We start from the raw sequence: 20,901 nt of genomic DNA, 5'->3' as shown, positions 1-20,901 counted from the left end.
AGTGTTTAAGGCTGTGTCCACACACTGCAGTTGAATTGTTTTTGTTTTGTTTTTGCTACGATCTTTACAAAATTGTAGCAAAAACACAATGGTTTTGTGAATCTGCACAATTTTTTCCACTGCACCTGCAACTCAATTGCAACATGTGAACTTTACACTTGTTCTCTGAAGCTAAAAGTCCTGCCACAAGACTCTGTTAGGAGATCATTGCACACAAATTAAATTTAATTCATTTTATAAGCAAATAAAAGATTTGTGTCTTGTCCTATATATATATATATATATATATATATATATATATATATATATACACTGTATATATATCCTACATTTTATATGTAATATATATATATATATATATATATATAATGAAGAAAGACACCGCAGCACGTCCGTTTGGTGAAAAAAGTGGGACCCTTTATTCACCTGTGCGACGTTTCGGTCCGCTTACTGTAAGCGGACCGAAACGTCGCACAGGTGAATAAAGGGTCCCACTTTTTTCACCAAACGGACGTGCTGCGGTGTCTTTCTTCATTCTACATTGTACACCTTGGTAAGGTGTTTTTCGCCGCTGGCACCCACACTTAACTACCAGGAGTGCTGCCTTGATTTTCTTTCCTATATATATATATATATATATATATATATATATATATATATATACGATATATATATATTCTACAACATTGTTTACAATTCCTGAAGAAGCCCCAAACTTAAAAAAAATGGCAGATCTGAAACATGATGATGTACATTAGGAAGCTTTTTTTTTATCTTTCTGATAGATTTTTATTAAATGTTACATACTTGGACCTGGACAACCCCTTTAAGGAAACATTTCTGTGTATGGAGTACAGAGGAGGGATACATGCGTATTTACAGTATGGAATAGTTACCATTGTGCACGAGTAAAGGATGTTTGGAAACTGCATACCAGTAGAACCTCATTGCTATTTGACATAACTCTTTGGTATCAGCAATGGATTTACTGGTTTCGCAACAAAACATTTACACTAGAAACTAGGCCATTGTTAGAAAACTGCAAAAATATCAACGGATTTATTTTTTAAAGTCTATGATTTTATAAATGTGCAACTCTAGCGGTCTTTGGAATTAGATATGAAAATTGTCACTGAAACAAAACTGGTTGTTGGACTTCATGTTACAATGGAAGGGTCTAATCTGGGCCTACTAATTCATAGCGCTTTTTATTAAGGGGAATTGCATAAGGCAATAATATGATACCTTGAGGATGGCAAGTAAAAAATAGAAAAAGGCCTCTCTACGTTTTTTGTTAACCAAAACAAACAATAAGTAACTGGTTTTACAAACATTAGTCAACCGGTTATCATCAAGTCATCAAGATGCCACCACCTAGTGATCACCCAATGAAGTAAAGGCTGTCAAGAGCTATTCAAATCAATGTATAGGAGGTGTAGGCAACCAGTGAGTATGCTGCAGTTGTGTAACCAATCTTGCACACCATGCCACAACCAGCTCATTGGTTGTCTAAGCCTGCTATGTAGAGGAAGTAAAAAATAGAAGGCGACTCTTTAACAGATACTACAAGTCTTTGGTTTGTTGTCACTGCTCTTTGGATACTTCTACAGGATGATTAAAATTCAGAAATTCTTGAAATACGAGCACAAATTTACAGATGCATTCCTGTTGTTGAAGGATACTACACTAGCCTTGGTCTTGCAACAAGAAACCAGAAAACCACCCAAAAATTCTCAGCTTGATACTATTGAGGGTGACCGATTTATATTGTTATATATGCTATTATGTGGCAATTAAGGATGTAGGGATTGATGGCATTGGGACAAACCATGGGATTTTCAGGGTGTTTGATACTTATGACCTTTCCTTAGGATAGGTCATGATTATCAGATCAGTGAGGGCCTGACATCCAGCTTCCTCACCAGTTTTGAGCGGTTTACCAAGGACAGAGGCATCCATTGGATAGTGGCTGTGATTGGTATTGCAACTCAGCCCCATTCACTTGAAGCTGACACTGAGCTGTGTCTAGGCCATGTGACCAATGAACATGACTTCACAGGCCTAGGACAAGGCTCTTCCAACGGCTAATCAGCGTGGGTATCAGGAGTCGGAACCCCATCATCAGATATTGACCTATACTGAGGATAGATCATCAATATCAAACATCTGGAAACCCCTTCAACTGATTCTTAGTGGAGTGGGTTATAAAGCCTGATACAGGAAATGGAAATATTTTAAAGACCACATACCCATACACAAACACACGCATACAAACCTACTCACACATACACCAGATATACAAAGAGCTGGACTGTGGCATGTGGGTAAAAAATATTAGACAAACTGAAAATATTTGTGCTCGAGCAGATCGTAGCCTCAAATAACTACAATGAGAAACACATCCCTATTATTTTGTTTCCTTATAAATAACAGTCCTGGTTATAATGAATGCTTGTGAGTTTTCATTTTTCTCTAGTAAGAAATTAGAATTGTTTATACCTACACTTCTTCATACAACATTATGTAAAAATATCACTGGAATATTAAAATCACTGGAATAAAACACCTGGACTACTATTCTAAACATGTTCTTTGGTATGTTGCACTTGTGGGAGAGGTTGTATCACTATTTTCGGACGAACTCTTAACAAACAAAGAGAATGCACAGGTCTAGGTGCCATTCAGTCATTTGAAAACCCTTTAGGCTCAAACGACACCATTACAACTCCGTTCCAATGAACTCAAGACGACTTGTAGGTCACACCATATCCCAACCTGTAGACAAGTTATGACCACGTTCGTTACCACTGGATTGTATACAGTACTGATACAACATACACCTTCATGTTTCAATGTGTGGTGGCAATGAAAACCCATATCAGAAAAAGTCCATTCAATGACAAGAGATCACAATGCTCCAAACCACCAGACGGCAAACTACAGTGAAGGTGGAAATGATGATTGAAGGTGTAAGGCCAGTGGGATTTTGTATCATCATCATTATTAGTATTTTTTTTTTTTTTTTGCAAGTCGTTCTCCTGAAAAATGTCTTAAGAAGAAAAGTTCACTATACAGGAGAATTGAGTCTTTGGTTTCTTTGGATTTATAAATAATTTTGGTTTGAAATAGTTTTGAAAGTATAAACCTGCTTTTGTGAGGTCCTTGTCCTTTGTATTAAAGCTTTTCCACCGAGGTTGTAGTTTCTTTTTTCTTTTTTAATTTTAATTTTTTTTTTGGTGTTTTTTTGTTGTTTTTTTCCTTCATGCTTTGGTACAAGTGCTTGATGAAGATGATGTATTTCCCGAGCTGCCCTCATCTTGCCACTTATCTAGACTCCTTCTGCGAGCATTCATGAAGAAGTTGCTGACTGTGCTGAGCTCCAAGCCAAGCTGCTGGGAAATAGTGATTTGTAACTCTTTGGATGGACGCTTATTTTCTTTAAATATTGCATGTAGAGTCCTCCGTTGGACATCTGTGAAGACCAACCTTGGTTTCTTTGGTGTATTCCCTCTGTCTTTAACATGATCTTGTTCTTTTCGTTTACATGCTGATAAATGCAAATTAAAGCAAGACAAAGAGAAAGAGAGAGAAAGAGAAAAAATATATATAACTACCAGTCTTAAATGATTACATGCATTCAATTACAAATATAGCACCTTATATGAAGGCTTGTAACATGTCGCCTACAGATATCACATTAGTCTTTCCTCTTTATACCAATGCATGGTCATTAAATAGGCAGTTGTCCAAAGACTAGTCAGAAACATGGAGATAAGAGAGGAAGAGGGGAAAAATAGTTGCCCTGTTTAATTCTGCTGATCCAAAACCTAAATGCAAGTGGGACCTCTAGTACTTGTAAAGCCTCATCCACATTTGAGTTTTTCACTGACGTGTGCTGTCCGCATTTTCTGTGGACAGAACATGTATCCATTGATTTAAATGTGTCAGTTCACATTTCTGTATTTTTTTACCGACTGTGGGTCAGTAAAAAAATCAGGGAGATATGCACAACTTTTTATCCGTAATGCGGACCAAGCATGTCCATTGAAGTCCATAGGACCGTGAAAATCACAAATACAACATGGATGTGTCCGTGTTGCGTCTGTTTTTCACTGAAGACTGATAAGCGATTCTTTGGAAATACATTTTCAGCTGAGCAACATCCATGAACTACACATGACACACGGATGGTAAAAACGGACACAGGGATCCTTCACGGATATCTTCACTGATGAAACATGTACGCTTTTTTGTGGAAATGTGGACGAGGCCTAAATCTCATATTTGCCTTTAGCTGGCAATTTATGGAGGCATCTGGTGTCACACACATCTAAGGGAACATGGGTCTAACAAACAGGCAATGACCTGCTGCTTTAAAGAGCATCTGTCAGCAGGACCAAGCCTATTAAGCAAGGCATACTGCCTGTTAGGGTTAGTTTTGGGTTGATTCTGCTGATTAAAATGATGCATGTCTTGTGAAAATCAGTTGCAGCATTCCTAAGAAAAAAAGGCTTTTATTCTTTATGCAAGTGAGGACTTCAGTGCACAGAGGGTGGGGCTTATCCCCTCTGTGCACCTCAGCTTTCCAGTGCTGGCCACACCCCTCAGGGCACTGAAATGCTCACTTGCATAAAGAATAAAAGTCTTCTCTCCCGGGTGCGCCACAACAGATTTTCACAAAAGAGGCATCATTGTAATCAGCTGCCTCAACCCTACCAGATAGTATACCTGGATTAATAGGATTGATCCTACTGCTAGATGCTCTTTAAATATTCTTCACTCATAAAGTTTTTGCACTGGGACAACCAGTGACCTCAAGTAATGGAGTCCCATCTCACAACAGTTTACCGCAATGTCAGAGATATACTATGTAACCGACTAGAACAGAAGCTGTTACAGAAACACAAAATATCTGGAACTACAGCAGCCAAATAAAAACCATCTGCTAATACTATATGTAATCCAGACTGGAACTAAGTTGCTTTATTTTTGTATTTCTTTCTGTTTTATTAAGAGAAATGTCTTAGGCTTTCAGATGATTACCAAAGGTTAAAGTTTCTTCCGCCTTTCAGATCAGTAATTAACATTCCAAATTGTCTTAGGAACACAAACATGGCAAACACTGGGCGAACGTTCACCCATGTTATGCTTTATCTAAAGCTCTGATCGGATATTTGCTCTGTAATACAAGTGGAAGACTTTTGCAACTCGGTATACTTCTTTCTATTTTAGCACTTAAGCCAGTTTATGTGTAGTAATATTATGGAATTATGGCTGCTACGTTTCTGTAACATAGTTTTAATAGCCACTGACTAAACTTGGAGCAAAGTCAACTCAGATAGCTCGAAATAATATTCCATTCCTCTTGTATCTTTTGTTTAAGTAAGATTAATCAGCTAATAAGCACATAGTGACCTATCTCATCTGTGATAAGGAGGCGCCTCTTGGATTGTATTGCTGGTAGCAGTTGGGTCCAAGAGCTACCTATTATCAGAGCAGTGTCTGTGACTATATATTACCCTGTAACATAAGCCATATAGTTTGCTGACAACACGTCATACTCTAAAGACTGTATGTCTGCCAAGTTATCTTTAAGAATAATCAATATGACAAATCAATAGACAACGCCAATAATTCATATATAATAATAGCCTAACAAATTGATCTTTATTTTGGCCCAGTATCTACATAACCATTATCAGCCCACAAAGAACGATAGTAAAACCTATTTAAAGGAGCGCAAAGTTCATTCTCTCGAATGCTACAATTCTCAGTTGTTCCTAGTTTGTTCAATTACGGTACTTAAAACTTTCAGGGGTTTGCCCATGAACACGTGTCACCAATTCTCAGGATACTTGATAATTGTATAATATCCTGCAGTCCAACTGCTGGGATCCTTACTGGTCAGGAGAAGGGAGCCCCAGACCCCCTGTTTCAATGCAGCGATGGTTATGAATGTGCACTGCTGCTCCATTCGTTGTCTATGGGGGCTGATACAGATAACGTAGTGACGTACTTAGACTAGTTTCAAATCTGCGGAAGAGCTCTCCAGTAGGCATGTTCCAGCAGAGAGCAGCCTGCCAGAGTTCTCCAGGTACTGCTGTCTTCCCACTAGACCCCATTGCCTATAATCAGATCTGACCGCTACCTGGCATATATGCCGTGAATCGGCCAGACAAAAACCGTATTCCCAGCATTCTGTGCCGGAACAGCCTGCCGAAAAGCACAGCCCCACATGTGAAACTAGCCTTAGCATTCTCTGTCAGCGTGCTTAACTACTGCTCCATATTTCCGGCAGTGTGCTTGAACACTGATCCAACAGGGCATTTGAGACCCCCGTTTCTTTTAATTGTAGTGTCCCAGCAGTCAGAACCCCCAGTGATCGTACATTTAACAGGTATCCTGTAGATACTTGTAGATGATAAATTTAGTTAAAAGTCCAAGAAAAAAATACAATTAAATAGTCAGATAAATCATTGTTCAGCTCGCTGTCATCACACCCGGCCAAACCATTAAGGGGATTGTCCACAATTACAAAAAAAACACTTTTCTTTCAAGAAACAGAATTCATGGGCCGTGTCTGGTATTGCAGAAGTCAATGGAGCTGAGCTGCAATACCAGACACAGCCTATAGGCAAGAGTGGTGCTGTTTCTTGAAAAAAAGTCAACCTCTTTTCTAATCCTGGACAAACCCATTTAACATGGATGTTCACTACAGCTACAGTACAGCTGTATGTTACTTCAGTAAAGTAGAGGTGCGGAGGCAACACTCTCCATAGACGCTATATAAATGGAGGGGATCCATTAACCCATGGGTAGGTAATAACCATATTCGGCCATGTATTGTGCCTATTATTTGATTAATCTTCAGAGTATCAGGGATGGCTGTACAGTTTATCTGTGCTATCTGCTTTTCTTTGTGCTGAACTGAGCTCCCCTTGTCATATACAATACACAATGTGCTTCATGTGCCAAGATCTGAACTTTCCTGATTGCTTCCTCTTCTGCCGGGCCAGCAGCTTGGTACGTATATATGGCGCCGTCTGCTTACTCTCCTATTGATTTTTTTCATGCAACTTACTTTCCACTTGCACATTACACAACTCTAAAACCAACCTGCTCACCTAAAAACCATAATGAGTCAGTAGAATGAATGTCAACAGATATCCAAGCTAGTAATATCCGTGGATATACAATGCATAGCTGACTCTGCCTTGATGTCTACAAAGCGATGATGGGATGAAGGGCAGTAGACATGAATTATACATCTAGAAGAGCCGAAATCGGTGCCATTGTTTCTTTCACATTGTCATTAAGATAAAAGTGCTATCAATTTTTCTGCCATGGAGGTAATATACAGTACAAGTATAAGTACAACTAATCTGCAGAACCCAGCAAGAAAGATAGATATAATACAGATGACAGATAGATAGTATACAAATACTAGAAAAAATATAGATATTCGGTAACTAATCTGCAAAACCCAGCAAGAAAGATAGAAGATAGATAGAAAGAATGCAAATACTAGAAAAAAATATAGATATTCAGTAGATTAGTACAGATATTAGATAGACGGAGTCTACTAGATCAAGCAAAATCAGAGGATGGAGAATTCAGAAAGAAGAATTAGAGCACTTGCTGGGTTTGGGACCGCCCGCTGGGCACTTACAAGCTCATTTGCCCATGGGAATAAAATATTTGTTTCCCTGAGAATCTGACTGTATCACAAAAGTATGTTTCTACATGTGTTAAGTGCCCTACTCCGTGCTGCAATTGTATTAGGCATAATTGACCTGACAGACTAGCTTTTAGGCCTCTTGCACAGGACCATGTGGCTTTTTCTGTATTTTGCGATCCGCGAAAAATACGGATGACGTCCGTGTGCATTCCATTTATTTGCGGAACGGAACAGCTGGCCCCTGATAGAACAGTGCTATCCTTGTCCGTTATGCTGACAATAATAGGACATGTTCTATTTTTGAATGGAACGGAAATACGGAAACGGAAGGCATACGGAGTACCTTCCGTTTTTTTGGGCGGATCCATTGAAATGAATGGTTCCGTATACGGTCCGTATACGGAATGCAAAAAATGGAACGTAAGCGGGAAAAAAAAGACGTTCGTGTGCAAGAGGTCTTAAGGCTGCATCCTGATTTACAACTACCTTAATGAGCACATTTGTGACTTCATCAATATTTGCTTTAAGTAGGACAGTTTTACTGCATTCTCAAAGTAGAAAGGACCTATTTACCTATAGGCTGTGCTGTTGGACTGTCACTGAAATGTAAAGAAGATTAGAAATGTATTTTCATTATCTATCTATCTAATCTGTATCTATCAGTCTGTCTATCTATCTACTTTTCTCATATCTACTTATCTATTTATCCACCTATCTCATATCTACCTATCCACTTATTTATATCATATCTGCCTATCCACATATATATTCCATACCTATCTGTCTATCTATACTTTATCAACCTGCCATTTACCTTGTAGATTTTAGGGCTTTAGGAATAAATTACATTTAAGAAAGATCCTGCAAATCCTCCTGATTATGTACTATCATGTTTTAAGCAGCACTGGAATACTGACTAGATTTTTAACTGTATTACATGTAAAGTATTGTAAACTGTACAGACCATATATACAGGTGAAACTCGAAAAATTAGAATATCGTGCAAAAGTCCATTTATTTCAGTAATGCAAATTAAAAGGACTTGCATTAATGCAGCTTAGTGAAAAGGTTCAATATTCTAGGATCAAAGTGTCACACTCTAGTCAGCTAATAACCCATACCCCCTGAGCAAAGGGTACCTCAAAATTGTGACTTTGGGGTTTCATAAACTATAAGCCATAATCATCCAAATTATAACAAATAAAGGCTTGAAATATCTCGCTCTGCATGTAATGAGTCTCATATGTTAGTTTCACCTTTTAAGTTGCATTACTGAAATAAATAAACTTTGCACGATATTTTAATTTTTCGAGTTTTACCTGTATGTGTGATATAAATGGCATATTAATATGATTTTATATTTTTATTACTGTATAGAAAATGCATTGTCCTCTTATTTCTTGCTTGACTTTTGACAGATAATGAATATTATATTTCATACATAAACAGATGTATTAGAAACATGGTTAGACTACATGTATGTATGAAAACTAGCACAAAAGGAGGTTGAAGAATTGCTCATAGCAAACCAATCTGCAGCTTCCTTCATCAGTCTGGAACCTAATAGCTCAGGACACCTCCAGCTCTTGTAGTTGGATGCATGGACCAGCTATACATGAGATTGATATGTGATGTTTGCATTTTAATTAATATATTTGCGGACATTTCTAAGCTATTGTGTTGCTTTACTTGTTCTTAGGGTACAAATGATCTACAAAAGTTTTCACATTTTTTCTTAGTTCATTTCACGAGTTTTTAGAGCAGGTGTGGTTTTTCAAGCTACAAAAAGTCCCCTCTTGGAAGGCTATATCTAGGACTTATATATTACCTGGACTAGAGCAGTTGTCTATAAAGACCAATGAGATTCCAACTTTCACGAATATATTAAAGATGTTCTGTGCTTTTGACAATTGATGCTTGTTAGCAGGGGCCCATGACAATGAACCTATCACAAAAAAGGCACCCTGCTGTGAGACTGAGTAATCAGTGGTAATCTGTCGGAAAACCCGGAAGTGTTCAGTTTTCCTGACTCTCCACCACAGGGGAAATTAATCATTACACAGTGCCCATTTAAATGAATGGGTTTTCTGAGTAATACAGGACTGGACAGGTCCTCCAGAGTAAAGAGACACTCTTTGTAACTGGGCTCTACTAAGGCCAAGAATTGAGGATCCAGCATAGAAGATGTAATCTAGTAATTCAGGATGCCGTGGTAGGGTTTCCTTGGGATAGGTCATCAATATCTGATCTGTGGGGGTCCAACTCCTGGCACCAATCAACTGTTTGAATAGACCGCGGCTCATATTCTTCGGTCACATGGCCTAGGCATAGTTCAGTCTTATTCAAGTGAACGGGGCTAAGCTGCAATACCAAGCACAGCTGGTATCCAATGTACGGTACTGTGCTTAGTGCTAGGAAGAGGCCGTAGCACTCACCAGAGTACCACAGCATCCTAAAATGGCTGATCAGTGGCAGCGCCAGGTGTTGGACCCCTACTGATCTTGCGGACAGGTCATCAATATTTTTCTCCTGGAAAACCAGTTTAAATAACTGTTATATTGTACTATACTATAGTTTAATGATACTGCTATTTTCATGTACAGGATGGAAATGTAAATTGGTCTTCATGCAGTTAAAAGCTATGCATTAATGTTCCTGACATACGTTCAAACATTGGTAGTTCGGCAAAATTCAACTGGTAGTTACAGACATATATACAAACTATGTAAGTGTGAACCATATATACAGTACAGACCAAAAGTTTGGACACACCTTCTCATTCGAAGAGTTTTCTTTATTTTCATGACTATGAAAATTGTAGATTAACACTGAAGGCATCAAAACTATGAATTAACACATGTGGAATTATATACATAACAAACAATTGTGAAACAACTGAAAATATGTCATATTCTAGGTTCTTCAAAGTAGCCACCTTTTGCTTTGATTACTGCTTTGCACACTCTTGGCATTCTCTTGATGAGCTTCAAGAGGTAGTCCCCTGAAATGGTTTTCACTTCACAGGTGTGCCCTGTCAGGTTTAATAAGTGGGATTTCTTGCCTTATAAATGGGGTTGGGACTATCAGTTGCGTTGAGAAGTCAGGTGGATACACAGCTGATAGTCCTACTGAATAGACTGTTAGAATTTGTATTATGGCAAGAAAAAAGCAGCTAAGTAAAGAAAAACAAGTGGCCATCATTACTTTAAGAAATGAAAGTCAGTCAGTCAGCCGAAAAAATGGGAAAACTTTGAAAGTAAGGGCTATTTGACCATGAAGGAGAGTGATGGGGTGCTGCACCAGATGACCTGGCCTCCACAGTCACCGGACCTGAACCCAATCGAGATGGTTTGGGGTGAGCTGGACTGCAGAGTGAAGGCAAAAAGGCCAACAAGTGCTAAGCATCTCTGGGAACTCCTTCAAGACTGTTGGAAGACCATTTCAGGGGACTACCTCTTGAAGCTCATCAAGAGAATGCCAAGAGTGTGCAAAGCAGTAATCAAAGCAAAAGGTGGCTACTTTGAAGAACCTAGAATGACATATTTTCAGTTGTTTCACACTTGTTTGTTATGTATATAATTCCACATGTGTTAATTCATAGTTTTGATGCCCTCATAGTCATGAAAATAGAGAAAACTCTTTGAATGAGAAGGTGTGTCCAAACTTTTGGTCTGTACTGTACATACATATTAACAATTATGGTATTGCTGTTACTGCTGTGCATATCACTTACTTTTTTCCATTATTTCCTATTGCCACTGTATGCATGTAGCATTAAATAGGATAGTATAATGGGGGTCTTACTATAAACAGCATACACTGGTTTTTATTGAATGAACCAGATTCATGCACTGTAATGCAGTTTCCACCCCAGATTTGCTAAGTCTAATAATGCCAGTATTTTATACCTGTACATCGTACTGACACTGGACCTACCATGATCTTAGGCTGTAGGTCTTCACAGTAATCACATATTTGGTGCATTTTCTTTGTAGGTTAAAAAAAAAAGAACAAAAAAAAAAAAAACAGGCTGTTTGGAATTTCTCCTGAAGAAATGCAGTATATATACTCACACAAGTGATTAGACTGGGTGCTTTGAGATGGGTAGCCGATTTTAACCAGGGAGTCTGCAGGCAACTGTCCAGAGTGCTGAAATACCGGATCGGCTGGTACCAAAGCTAGTTTAGTAAAGACATTAGATCATGTAAATGATAATAGACTCCACCTTTTTGCAACACATCAATGAAATCACTTTGTTATATAATGTAAATATTAGAAACAATAGTCACCATATAAATAAATGTTAAATGACATCAACGTAAAGAAAGGCATGCGATTTCATCAAGTGAAAAGTGATGAGGCGAGTGATGGAAAGTGATGGAAACAGATAATATGGGTCATGTATAAAACTAGTCCACAGAAGGAACACTAGTGTTGTGTTGTCCAGGTTAATTTAGAGCCAGACTTTCTACTCGTTCTCACAAAATGGTAGAACCTAATGGACAGCACCAGTACTCTTACCTGCCTGCACTAGTTCTTATACATACGGGCCAATGTATTATGTGATCTGGAGCAGCATAAATGTGGGAGATGGCAGAGGCCTGACGTAGGCTTAAGGCATCATTGTAGGAGCAAACCTAATTAGTTGCCAGTGAATCTGGCAGAAAATATGTGGTCAATAAAGAGAGACTATATGATTAGCACGGGAGGGAAATAAAAAAAAATATAGATGCCATATTCAATGGGGCTTTGAGATGGAATGCGTAAAACATTATGTTTGGCATAAATGCTAAGTTAATGTACAAAGTGCCTTGCATGCTAATGGGAAATACAGCTTTGAATTATAATGGGCAATAAATTCTCCTTGTTATACCAATGGTAATTTGAATTTAGTTATGGAAAATGATTTAAAATCTGAACATTGATGAGCACATGCACATTACAAAAAGTGCAAGTTGTTGACTTTGAATAAATCGCTCCCAAGTGTGAAATCAACCCTCAAATGCCCATAGTTTATAGACGCCAGTGGTGGATTGTAGCTTTGCACAATGCCAACTTGCACTTGATTAGGGAGTTTGTTTCATAAAGGGAATATTGCAGGCAAAGAGATTATCCAATTTTTTTCCAAATTTTTCCTCTAAAGACATAAAAATTCTACTCACTCCTTAAACCATATTGATAAATATGTATAGAACAATCTTCCTATGCTCAAACTTAGGGGGTCATTTATTTATAAAGCCCTGCGCTGGATGTCAATCCGCTGAAGTTATGAAGAGGCGCCAGCCGCTACATAACTTCAGCTGATTCACTGCCACTTCCAAATGTAAGACAGCTTCCTTACTGTCTTAAATTTAGACCCTTTTCTACGCCTAAAACAGTGGTAGAAAATAAATAAATGAGATGGGCATGCCAGCCCATCCTCTGACGGCCAACGTCGTGCTTTTTTAGACCTGGAGTGAGCGGGGGAAAGTTGCAGATTGCAGATTTGCACCAGACATACGCCTAATTTAGGCATATTTCTGTTTAACAAATGACCCCCTTAGTGCCTAAGGGCATAAGTAAAATTCATAGGGCCCAATAGAAAAATCTAGAATGGGCTCCCACCTACTGGACTCTGAACTGAACAGTAGTAATACAAACAGCAGTATAACTACTATTACCTGAGCCAGGAATGGATACTAGTGTCATATAGCAGATCCAACATAGTAGAGCTAGATACAGGGGTGGACTGGGAACTTAATGTGGTCCTGGAAAAAATATGAAAAGTGGCCCCGTTTTGTAGTTGGGTCCAAATTGATGGAAGGCAGGGCCAGCAATACCCTATTGTGGCACATTATACCACCCCAACAGAGCCAAATACCACAGTCCATCACAAAATACTGCCCACAGCACAAAATACATCCCCAAAAACTTTCACTGGCTGGCCCCCTGGGCATCGGCCCTCCAGGAAATTTTCCTGTAAGGTCTATGGCCAATCCGCCCCTGGCTAGATAACAGAACGTCACCACCATGTTTCTTCTACATAAGAAGCAAGAACGTCCTGTCCCTGAACAGACCTCCTCAGCCTCTGGGATCCATAGGTGCTATAGCTGCTACAGCTATAGATGTGACCAGTCCAGGTACTGCGCTATATATTAGGTGGCCTATCCCATTAGTTACTACCAGACACAATCCAAAAGGGGTTGTTTTCAATAGCTTTTTTTCAAGGTGTTCATGGATACTGTTACTAATAGGGGCTCACATATCTATTGTGACTACCCTCTTAGGTCTAGGGTCTATGGCCAGACAGAAAAATGCTGCCCGGCACAGAGAGATGCCCAATGTCACAACTGATGTCACCAAATATTAAACTGTTCCCATAGGTAACTATGGGATTAGATTTGACATGGGTTTCCCTTTGGGTTTTTGTACTACAGAGAATAATGATGGGGGAGCATATACATATGGTTTTTTATATAATTTCTTTCACGCAGATTCACCCTATTAACCTAATAACAGTGCTATGTCCACGGCATCCCCCCTATTAAAACTGTGCTTACCATTAGTTCCTTGCTAGCATCGTTGTGCAGAAAAACACTTTTAATCCGTATGCAAATGAGGCTGTGAAGGTGCCCAGGGGCGGCGTTAAAACGGCCGGTGCCCAGGCCCCTGGGTCATTTTCATACGAAGCCACTCTCCCTCCGCCGCGTCTGCCCGCATGCGCGGGATTACGGACGGGAGGAGGGAGGTTAGAGCAGAGACTAAGGGCGGGCAGACGTGGAGGAGGGGGAGTGGCTTCGTATGAAAATGACCCAGGGGCCTTGGCACCGGCCGTTGTAACGCCGCCCCTGGGCACCTTCACAGCCTAATTTGCATACGGATTAAAAGTGTTTTTCTGCACAACGATGCTAGCAAGGAACCAACGGTAAGCACAGTTTTAATAGGGGGGATGCCGTGGACATAACAGTGTTATTAGGTTAATAGGGTGAATCTGCGTGAAAGACTCCCTTTAAATACAAGGAATTTAATAAAACTCTCCTCCCTACCATCCCATCTGTATTGGGTTATCCAGTCTCCTGAAGTATGTGTACATAACAAACCTCTATCATAGTTGTATGTGAAATGGGCCTAACATTTTTTATTTAATTTGTATCTAATTATATGGTAGATTGTATCTATTTATCTATCTATATTGAAATGTTGATACAGTATGTTGTCCGGCTTACAGTACAGTTAGTGGCTTTACACATAGCAATATAGAAATATAAAAATATTCCATGTGTTTTGATATGGGTTAAATTCCTCACACTATTGCTGCTATGTTTTGAATATGTAATAGGACAAATGGTGGGTTCAAACATGAGTCTTGTTACCTGATAATACACATTGACTATAGTCAAAGCCCTATTAATTAAAGTGGTTCTCCCACAGAAAATATTCTACATTTTTCAAACCAGCACCTGGATCTGAATATTTTTGTAACTGGATGTAATTAAACATTTAGTAGAGCTACTTAGTTTTTCAAAAAAATGTGTCTGAGATCTCTATATCCATGTGAGGTACAGGGCCAGTTCTAGATTTGTTAGAAAGAGATTAACATGTACTATATGATGTCTGATTTTCATTTTTACATTAATCATAGGTTACCCATTTAAGGACCCTGTAAACTGGTTGGCCAATTATAGTCATTGACCTGTGTGTTCTTAATAATTGCCTGCTCACTAGACGAGGTGAGAGCTGTATTTACATGCAGCAATCATCTCCTCTGTATGGGAACGTGTGATCACTACTACATCGCCTTACAGATTAATTGTTTCTGAGCGGCAGAACCATGTTTACACTGCAGATCTGCTGCCCAGGAAAGATGATTTTAGTGTCCACATCAAGGATGCCTCCATCTGATGATCGAGCATTTACACCTTTACAAAGGACAATTGTTGGGAAAATGCATTTCTAGGAATGTTCCTTCTCAATAATTGCCCCAGTTGATGGCCCATGTAAAGATGCCTTTGAGTTACATTCACACAATAGTGGGAAAAAAAGTCTGTTAAAAATGGATACACTGTCAGTTTTTCATGGCCAAATTGAATCTGTGTGTGCATTAGTTTTCTGGCCATCTATTAATGACCGTTTTGCATCCATTTTGTCATAAAAAATAGATGTCGTTTTTTTTTTTTAACAGAACTCCTGCAGTGCCCTAGGTATTTATAATGGCCCCCTCATAGTACCACAGTATATATATATACACTGCTCAAAAAAATAAAGGGAACACAAAAATAACACATCCTAGATCTGAATTAATTAAATATTCTTCTGAAATACTTTGTTCTTTACATAGTTGAATGTGCTGACAACAAAATCACACAAAAATTAAAAATGGAAATCAAATTTTTCAACCCATGGAGGTCTGGATTTGGAGTCACACTCAAAATTTAAGTGGAAAAACACACTACAGGCTGATCCAACTTTGATGTAATGTCCTTAAAACAAGTCAAAATGAGGCTCAGTAGTGTGTGTCGCCTCCACTTGCCTGTATGACCTCCCTACAACGCCTGTGCATGCTCCTGATGAGGTGGCGGACAGTCTCCTGAGGGATCTCCTCCCAGACCTGGACTAAAGCATCTGCCAACTCCTGGACAGTCTGTGGTGCAACGTGACATTGGTGGATAGAGCGAGACATGATGTCCCAGATGTGCTCAATTGGATTCAGGTCTGGGGAACAGGCGGGCCAGTCCATAGCATCAATACCTTCGTCTTGCAGGAACTGCTGACACACTCCAGCCACATGAGGTCTAGCATTGTCTTGCATTAGGAGGAACCCAGGGCCAACCGCACCAGCATATGGTCTCACAAGGGGTCTGAGGATCTCATCTCGGTACCTAATGGCAGTCAGGCTACCTCTGGCGAGCACATGGAGGGCTGTGCGGCCCTCCAAAGAAATGCCACCCCACACCATTACTGACCCAATGCCAAACCGGTCATGCTGGAGGATGTTGCAGGCAGCAGAACGTTCTCCACGGCGTCTCCAGACTCTGTCACGTCTGTCACATGTGCTCAGTGTGAACCTGCTTTCATCTGTGGAGAGCACAGGGCGCCAGTGGCGAATTTTCCAATCTTGGTGTTCTCTGGCAAATGCCAAACGTCCTGCACGGTGTTGGGCTGTAAGCACAACCCCCACTTGTGGACGTCGGGCCCTCATATCACCCTCATGGAGTCTGTTTCTGACCGTTTGAGCAGACACATGCACATTTGTGGCCTGCTGGAGGTCATTTTGCAAGTCTCTGGCAGTGCTCCTCCTGTTCCTCCTTGCACAAAGGCGGAGGTAGCGGTCCTGCTGCTGGGTTGTTGCCCTCCTACGGCCTCCTCCACGTCTCCTGATGTACTGGCCTGTCTCCTGGTAGCGCCTCCATGCTCTGGACACTACGCTGACAGACACAGCAAAACCTTCTTGCCACAGCTCGCATTGATGTGCCATCCTGGATAAGCTGCACTACCTGAGCCACTTGTGTGGGTTGTAGACTCCGTCTCATGCTACCACTAGAGTGAAAGCACCGCCAGCATTCAAAAGTGACCAAAACATCAGCCAGGAAGCATAGGAACTGAGAAGTGGTCTGTGATCACCACCTTCAGAACCACTTCTTTATTGGGGGTGTCTTGCAAATTGCCTATAATTTCCACCTGTTGTCTATCCCATTTTCACAACAGCATGTGAAATTGATTGTCACTCAGTGTTGCTTCCTAAGTGGACAGTTTGATTTCACAGAAGTGTGATTGACTTGGAGTTACATTGTGTTGTTTAGGTGTTCCCTTTATTTTTTTGAGCAGTGTATATATATATATATACACTGCGTGCAGAATTATTAGGCAAATGAGTATTTTGACCACATCATCCTCTTTATGCATGTTGTCTTACTCCAAGCTGTATAGGCTCGAAAGCCTACTACCAATTAAGCATATTAGGTGATGTGCATCTCTGTAATGAGAAGGGGTGTGGTCTAATGACATCAACACCATATATTAGGTGTGCATAATTATTAGGCAACTTCCTTTCCTTTGGCAAAATGGGTCAAAAGAAGGACTTGACAGGCTCAGAAAAGTAAAAAATAGTGAGATATCTTGCAGAGGGATGCAGCACTCTTAAAATTGCAAAGCTTCTGAAGCGTGATCATCGAACAATCAAGCGTTTCATTCAAAATAGTCAACAGGGTCGCAAGAAGCGTGTGGAAAAACCAAGGCGCAAAATAACTGCCCATGAACTGAGAAAAGTCAAGCGTGCAGCTGCCAAGATGCCACTTGCCACCAGTTTGGCCATATTTCAGAGCTGCAACATCACTGGAGTGCCCAAAAGCACAAGGTGTGCAATACTCAGAGACATGGCCAAGGTAAGAAAGGCTGAAAGACGACCACCACTGAACAAGACACACAAGCTGAAACGTCAAGACTGGGCCAAGAAATATCTCAAGACTGATTTTTCTAAGGTTTTATGGACTGATGAAATGAGAGTGAGTCTTGATGGGCCAGATGGATGGGCCCGTGGCTGGATTGGTAAAGGGCAGAGAGCTCCAGTCTGACTCAGACGCCAGCAAGGTGGAGGTGGAGTACTGGTTTGGGCTGGTATCATCAAAGATGAGCTTGTGGGGCCTTTTCAAGTTGAGGATGGAGTCAAGCTCAACTCCCAGTCCTACTGCCAGTTTCTGGAAGACACCTTCTTCAAGCAGTGGTACAGGAAGAAGTCTGCATCCTTCAAGAAAAACATGATTTTCATGCAGGACAATGCTCCATCACACGCGTCCAAGTACTCCACAGCGTGGCTGGCAAGAAAGGGTATAAAAGAAGAAAATCTAATGACATGGCCTCCTTGTTCACCTGATCTGAACCCCATTGAGAACCTGTGGTCCATCATCAAATGTGAGATTTACAAGGAGGGAAAACAGTACACCTCTCTGAACAGTGTCTGGGAGGCTGTGGTTGCTGCTGCAAGCAATGTTGATGGTGAACAGATCAAAACACTGACAGAATCCATGGATGGCAGGCTTTTGAGTGTCCTTGCAAAGAAAGGTGGCTATATTGGTCACTGATTTGTTTTTGTTTTGTTTTTGAATGTCAGAAATGTATATTTGTGAATGTTGAGATGTTATATTGGTTTCACTGGTAAAAATAAATAATTGAAATGGGTATATATTTGTTTTTTGTTAAGTTGCCTAATAATTATGCACAGTAATAGTCACCTGAACACACAGATATCCCCCTAAAATAGCTAAAACTAAAAACAAACTAAAAACTACTTCCAAAAATATTCAGCTTTGATATTAATGAGTTTTTTGGGTTCATTGAGAACATGGTTGTTGTTCAATAATAAAATTAATCCTCAAAAATACAACTTGCCTAATAATTCTGCACTCCCTGTATATATATATATATTGTGATACAGTGAGAGGTTTGGTCTGGGAAAACAGGTATTTTCCTCCCAGCATGTGCTGCTGGGCTGATTTACAGCCAGGTGAGGTCAAATCCCGGAACGGATTTTAAATGCCAGTCTGGGTTTTGGCAGCACCTGGCTGTCCTTAAATAGGCAGCTGGGCTCAGAAGCCAGGTCTCTGTGTTGGGATCTGGGAGCCTTGTGTCTGGATGAAGGCTTGCTACCTGTTTGGTGTGAAAACAGGTTGGTGCTGCTATCTGCAAGGACTCTTTGAGGTAGAATTGCCACATGGTGTGAATTACCACCAACACCGCAAGGTGATTTTTTGTTATTTATGTTTGAATATGACTGCTTGTTTTGTCACTTGCCTAAAGTGCAAGTGGATAAGGTGAGTATTTTTTGTTTTTTAAAAGGATCTGTTGGCAATACCTGGGATGGGGGCCATGAGATATATATATATACACTGAACAAAAATATAATCGCTACATTTTCGGTTTTGCTCCCATTTTGCATGAGCTGAACTCAAAGATCTGAAACATTTTCTACATACACAAAAGACCCATTACAAATATTGTTCACAAATCTGTCTAAATCTGTGTTAGTGAGCACTTCTCCTTTGCCGAGATAACCCATCCCACCTCACAGCCGAAAGTGTTTCGTTTATATTTTTGTTCAGTGTATATACACTCACCTAAAGAATTATTAGGAACACCTGTTCTATTTCTCATTAATGCAGTTATCTAGTCAACCAATCACATGGCAGTTGCTTCAATGCATTTAGGGGGGTGGTCCTGGTCAAGACAATCTCCTGAACTCCAAACTGAATGTCAGAATGGGAAAGAAAGGTGATTTAAGCAATTTTGAACGTGGCATGGTTGTTGGTGCCAGACGGGCCGGTCTGAGTAATTCACAATCTGCTCAGTTACTGGGATTTTCACGCACAACCATTTCTAGGGTTTACAAAGAATGGTGTGAAAAGGGAAAAACATCCAGTATGCGGCAGTCCTGTGGGCGAAAATGCCTTGTGGATGCTAGAGGTCAGAGGAGAATGGGCCGACTGATTCAAGCTGATAGAAGAGCAACGTTGACTGAAATAACCACTCGTTACAACCGAGGTATGCAGCAAAGCATTTGTGAAGCCACAACACGCACAACCTTGAGGCGGATGGGCTACAACAGCAGAAGACCCACCGGGTACCACTCATCTCCACTACAAATAGGAAAAAGAGGCTACAATTTTCACGAGCTCACCAAAATTGGACTGTTGAAGACTGGAAAAATGTTGCCTGGTCTGATGAGTGCCGATTTCTGTTGAGACATTCAAATGGTAGAGTCCGAATTTGGCGTAAACAGAATGAGAACATGTATCCATCCTCTGATGGCTACTTCCAGCAGGATAATGCACCATGTCACAAAGCTCGAATCATTTCAAATTGGTTTCTTGAACATGACAATGAGTTCACTGTACTAAAATGGCCCCCACAGTCACCAGATCTCAACCCAATAGAGCATCTTTGGAATGTGGTGGAACGGGAGCTTCGTGTCCTGGATGTGCATCCCTCAAATCTCCATCAACTGCAAGATGCTATCCTATCAATATGGGCCAACATTTCTAAAGAATGCTATCAGCAGCTTGTTGAATCAATGCCACGTAGAATTAAGGCAGTTCTGAAGGCAAAAGGGGGTCCAACACCGTATTAGTATGGTGTTCCTAATAATTCTTTAGGTGAGTGTATATATCATTGCCCCCACCCCAGGTTTTGCCAACAGATCCTTTTAAAAAACAAAAAAATACTCACCTTATCCACTTGCACGTGAGGGAACA

The 20,901-nt window shown here is 40.2% G+C and overlaps 1 protein-coding gene across 2 annotated transcripts in view; it reads right to left on the bottom strand.

Moving 5' to 3' along the window:
• Nucleotides 1-715: 715 nt before the first annotated feature.
• The window catches only part of ONECUT1 (one cut homeobox 1), a 46,411-nt gene continuing 26,225 nt past the window's right edge, over nt 716-20,901 (bottom strand). Inside the window, exons 2-3 of one of the 2 annotated variants that reach the window (XM_040413937.1) lie at nt 11,752-11,856; nt 716-3,547 (exon numbers count right to left, since the gene is read on the bottom strand). In XM_040413937.1, coding sequence (XP_040269871.1) covers nt 3,261-3,547; nt 11,752-11,856 — 392 coding nt within the window. In that variant the 3' untranslated portion in view covers nt 716-3,260. The remainder of the gene's footprint in view (nt 3,548-11,751; nt 11,857-20,901) is intronic. The other variant, XM_040413939.1, reaches the window with a different exon arrangement.

Source organism: Bufo bufo, chromosome 1 (genome assembly GCF_905171765.1).
Source record: "Bufo bufo chromosome 1, aBufBuf1.1, whole genome shotgun sequence".
NCBI lineage: Eukaryota > Metazoa > Chordata > Amphibia > Anura > Bufonidae > Bufo > Bufo bufo.
The sequence above is the reverse complement of the archived record's forward strand: the minus strand, read 5'-3'. Positions and strand labels throughout refer to the sequence as shown.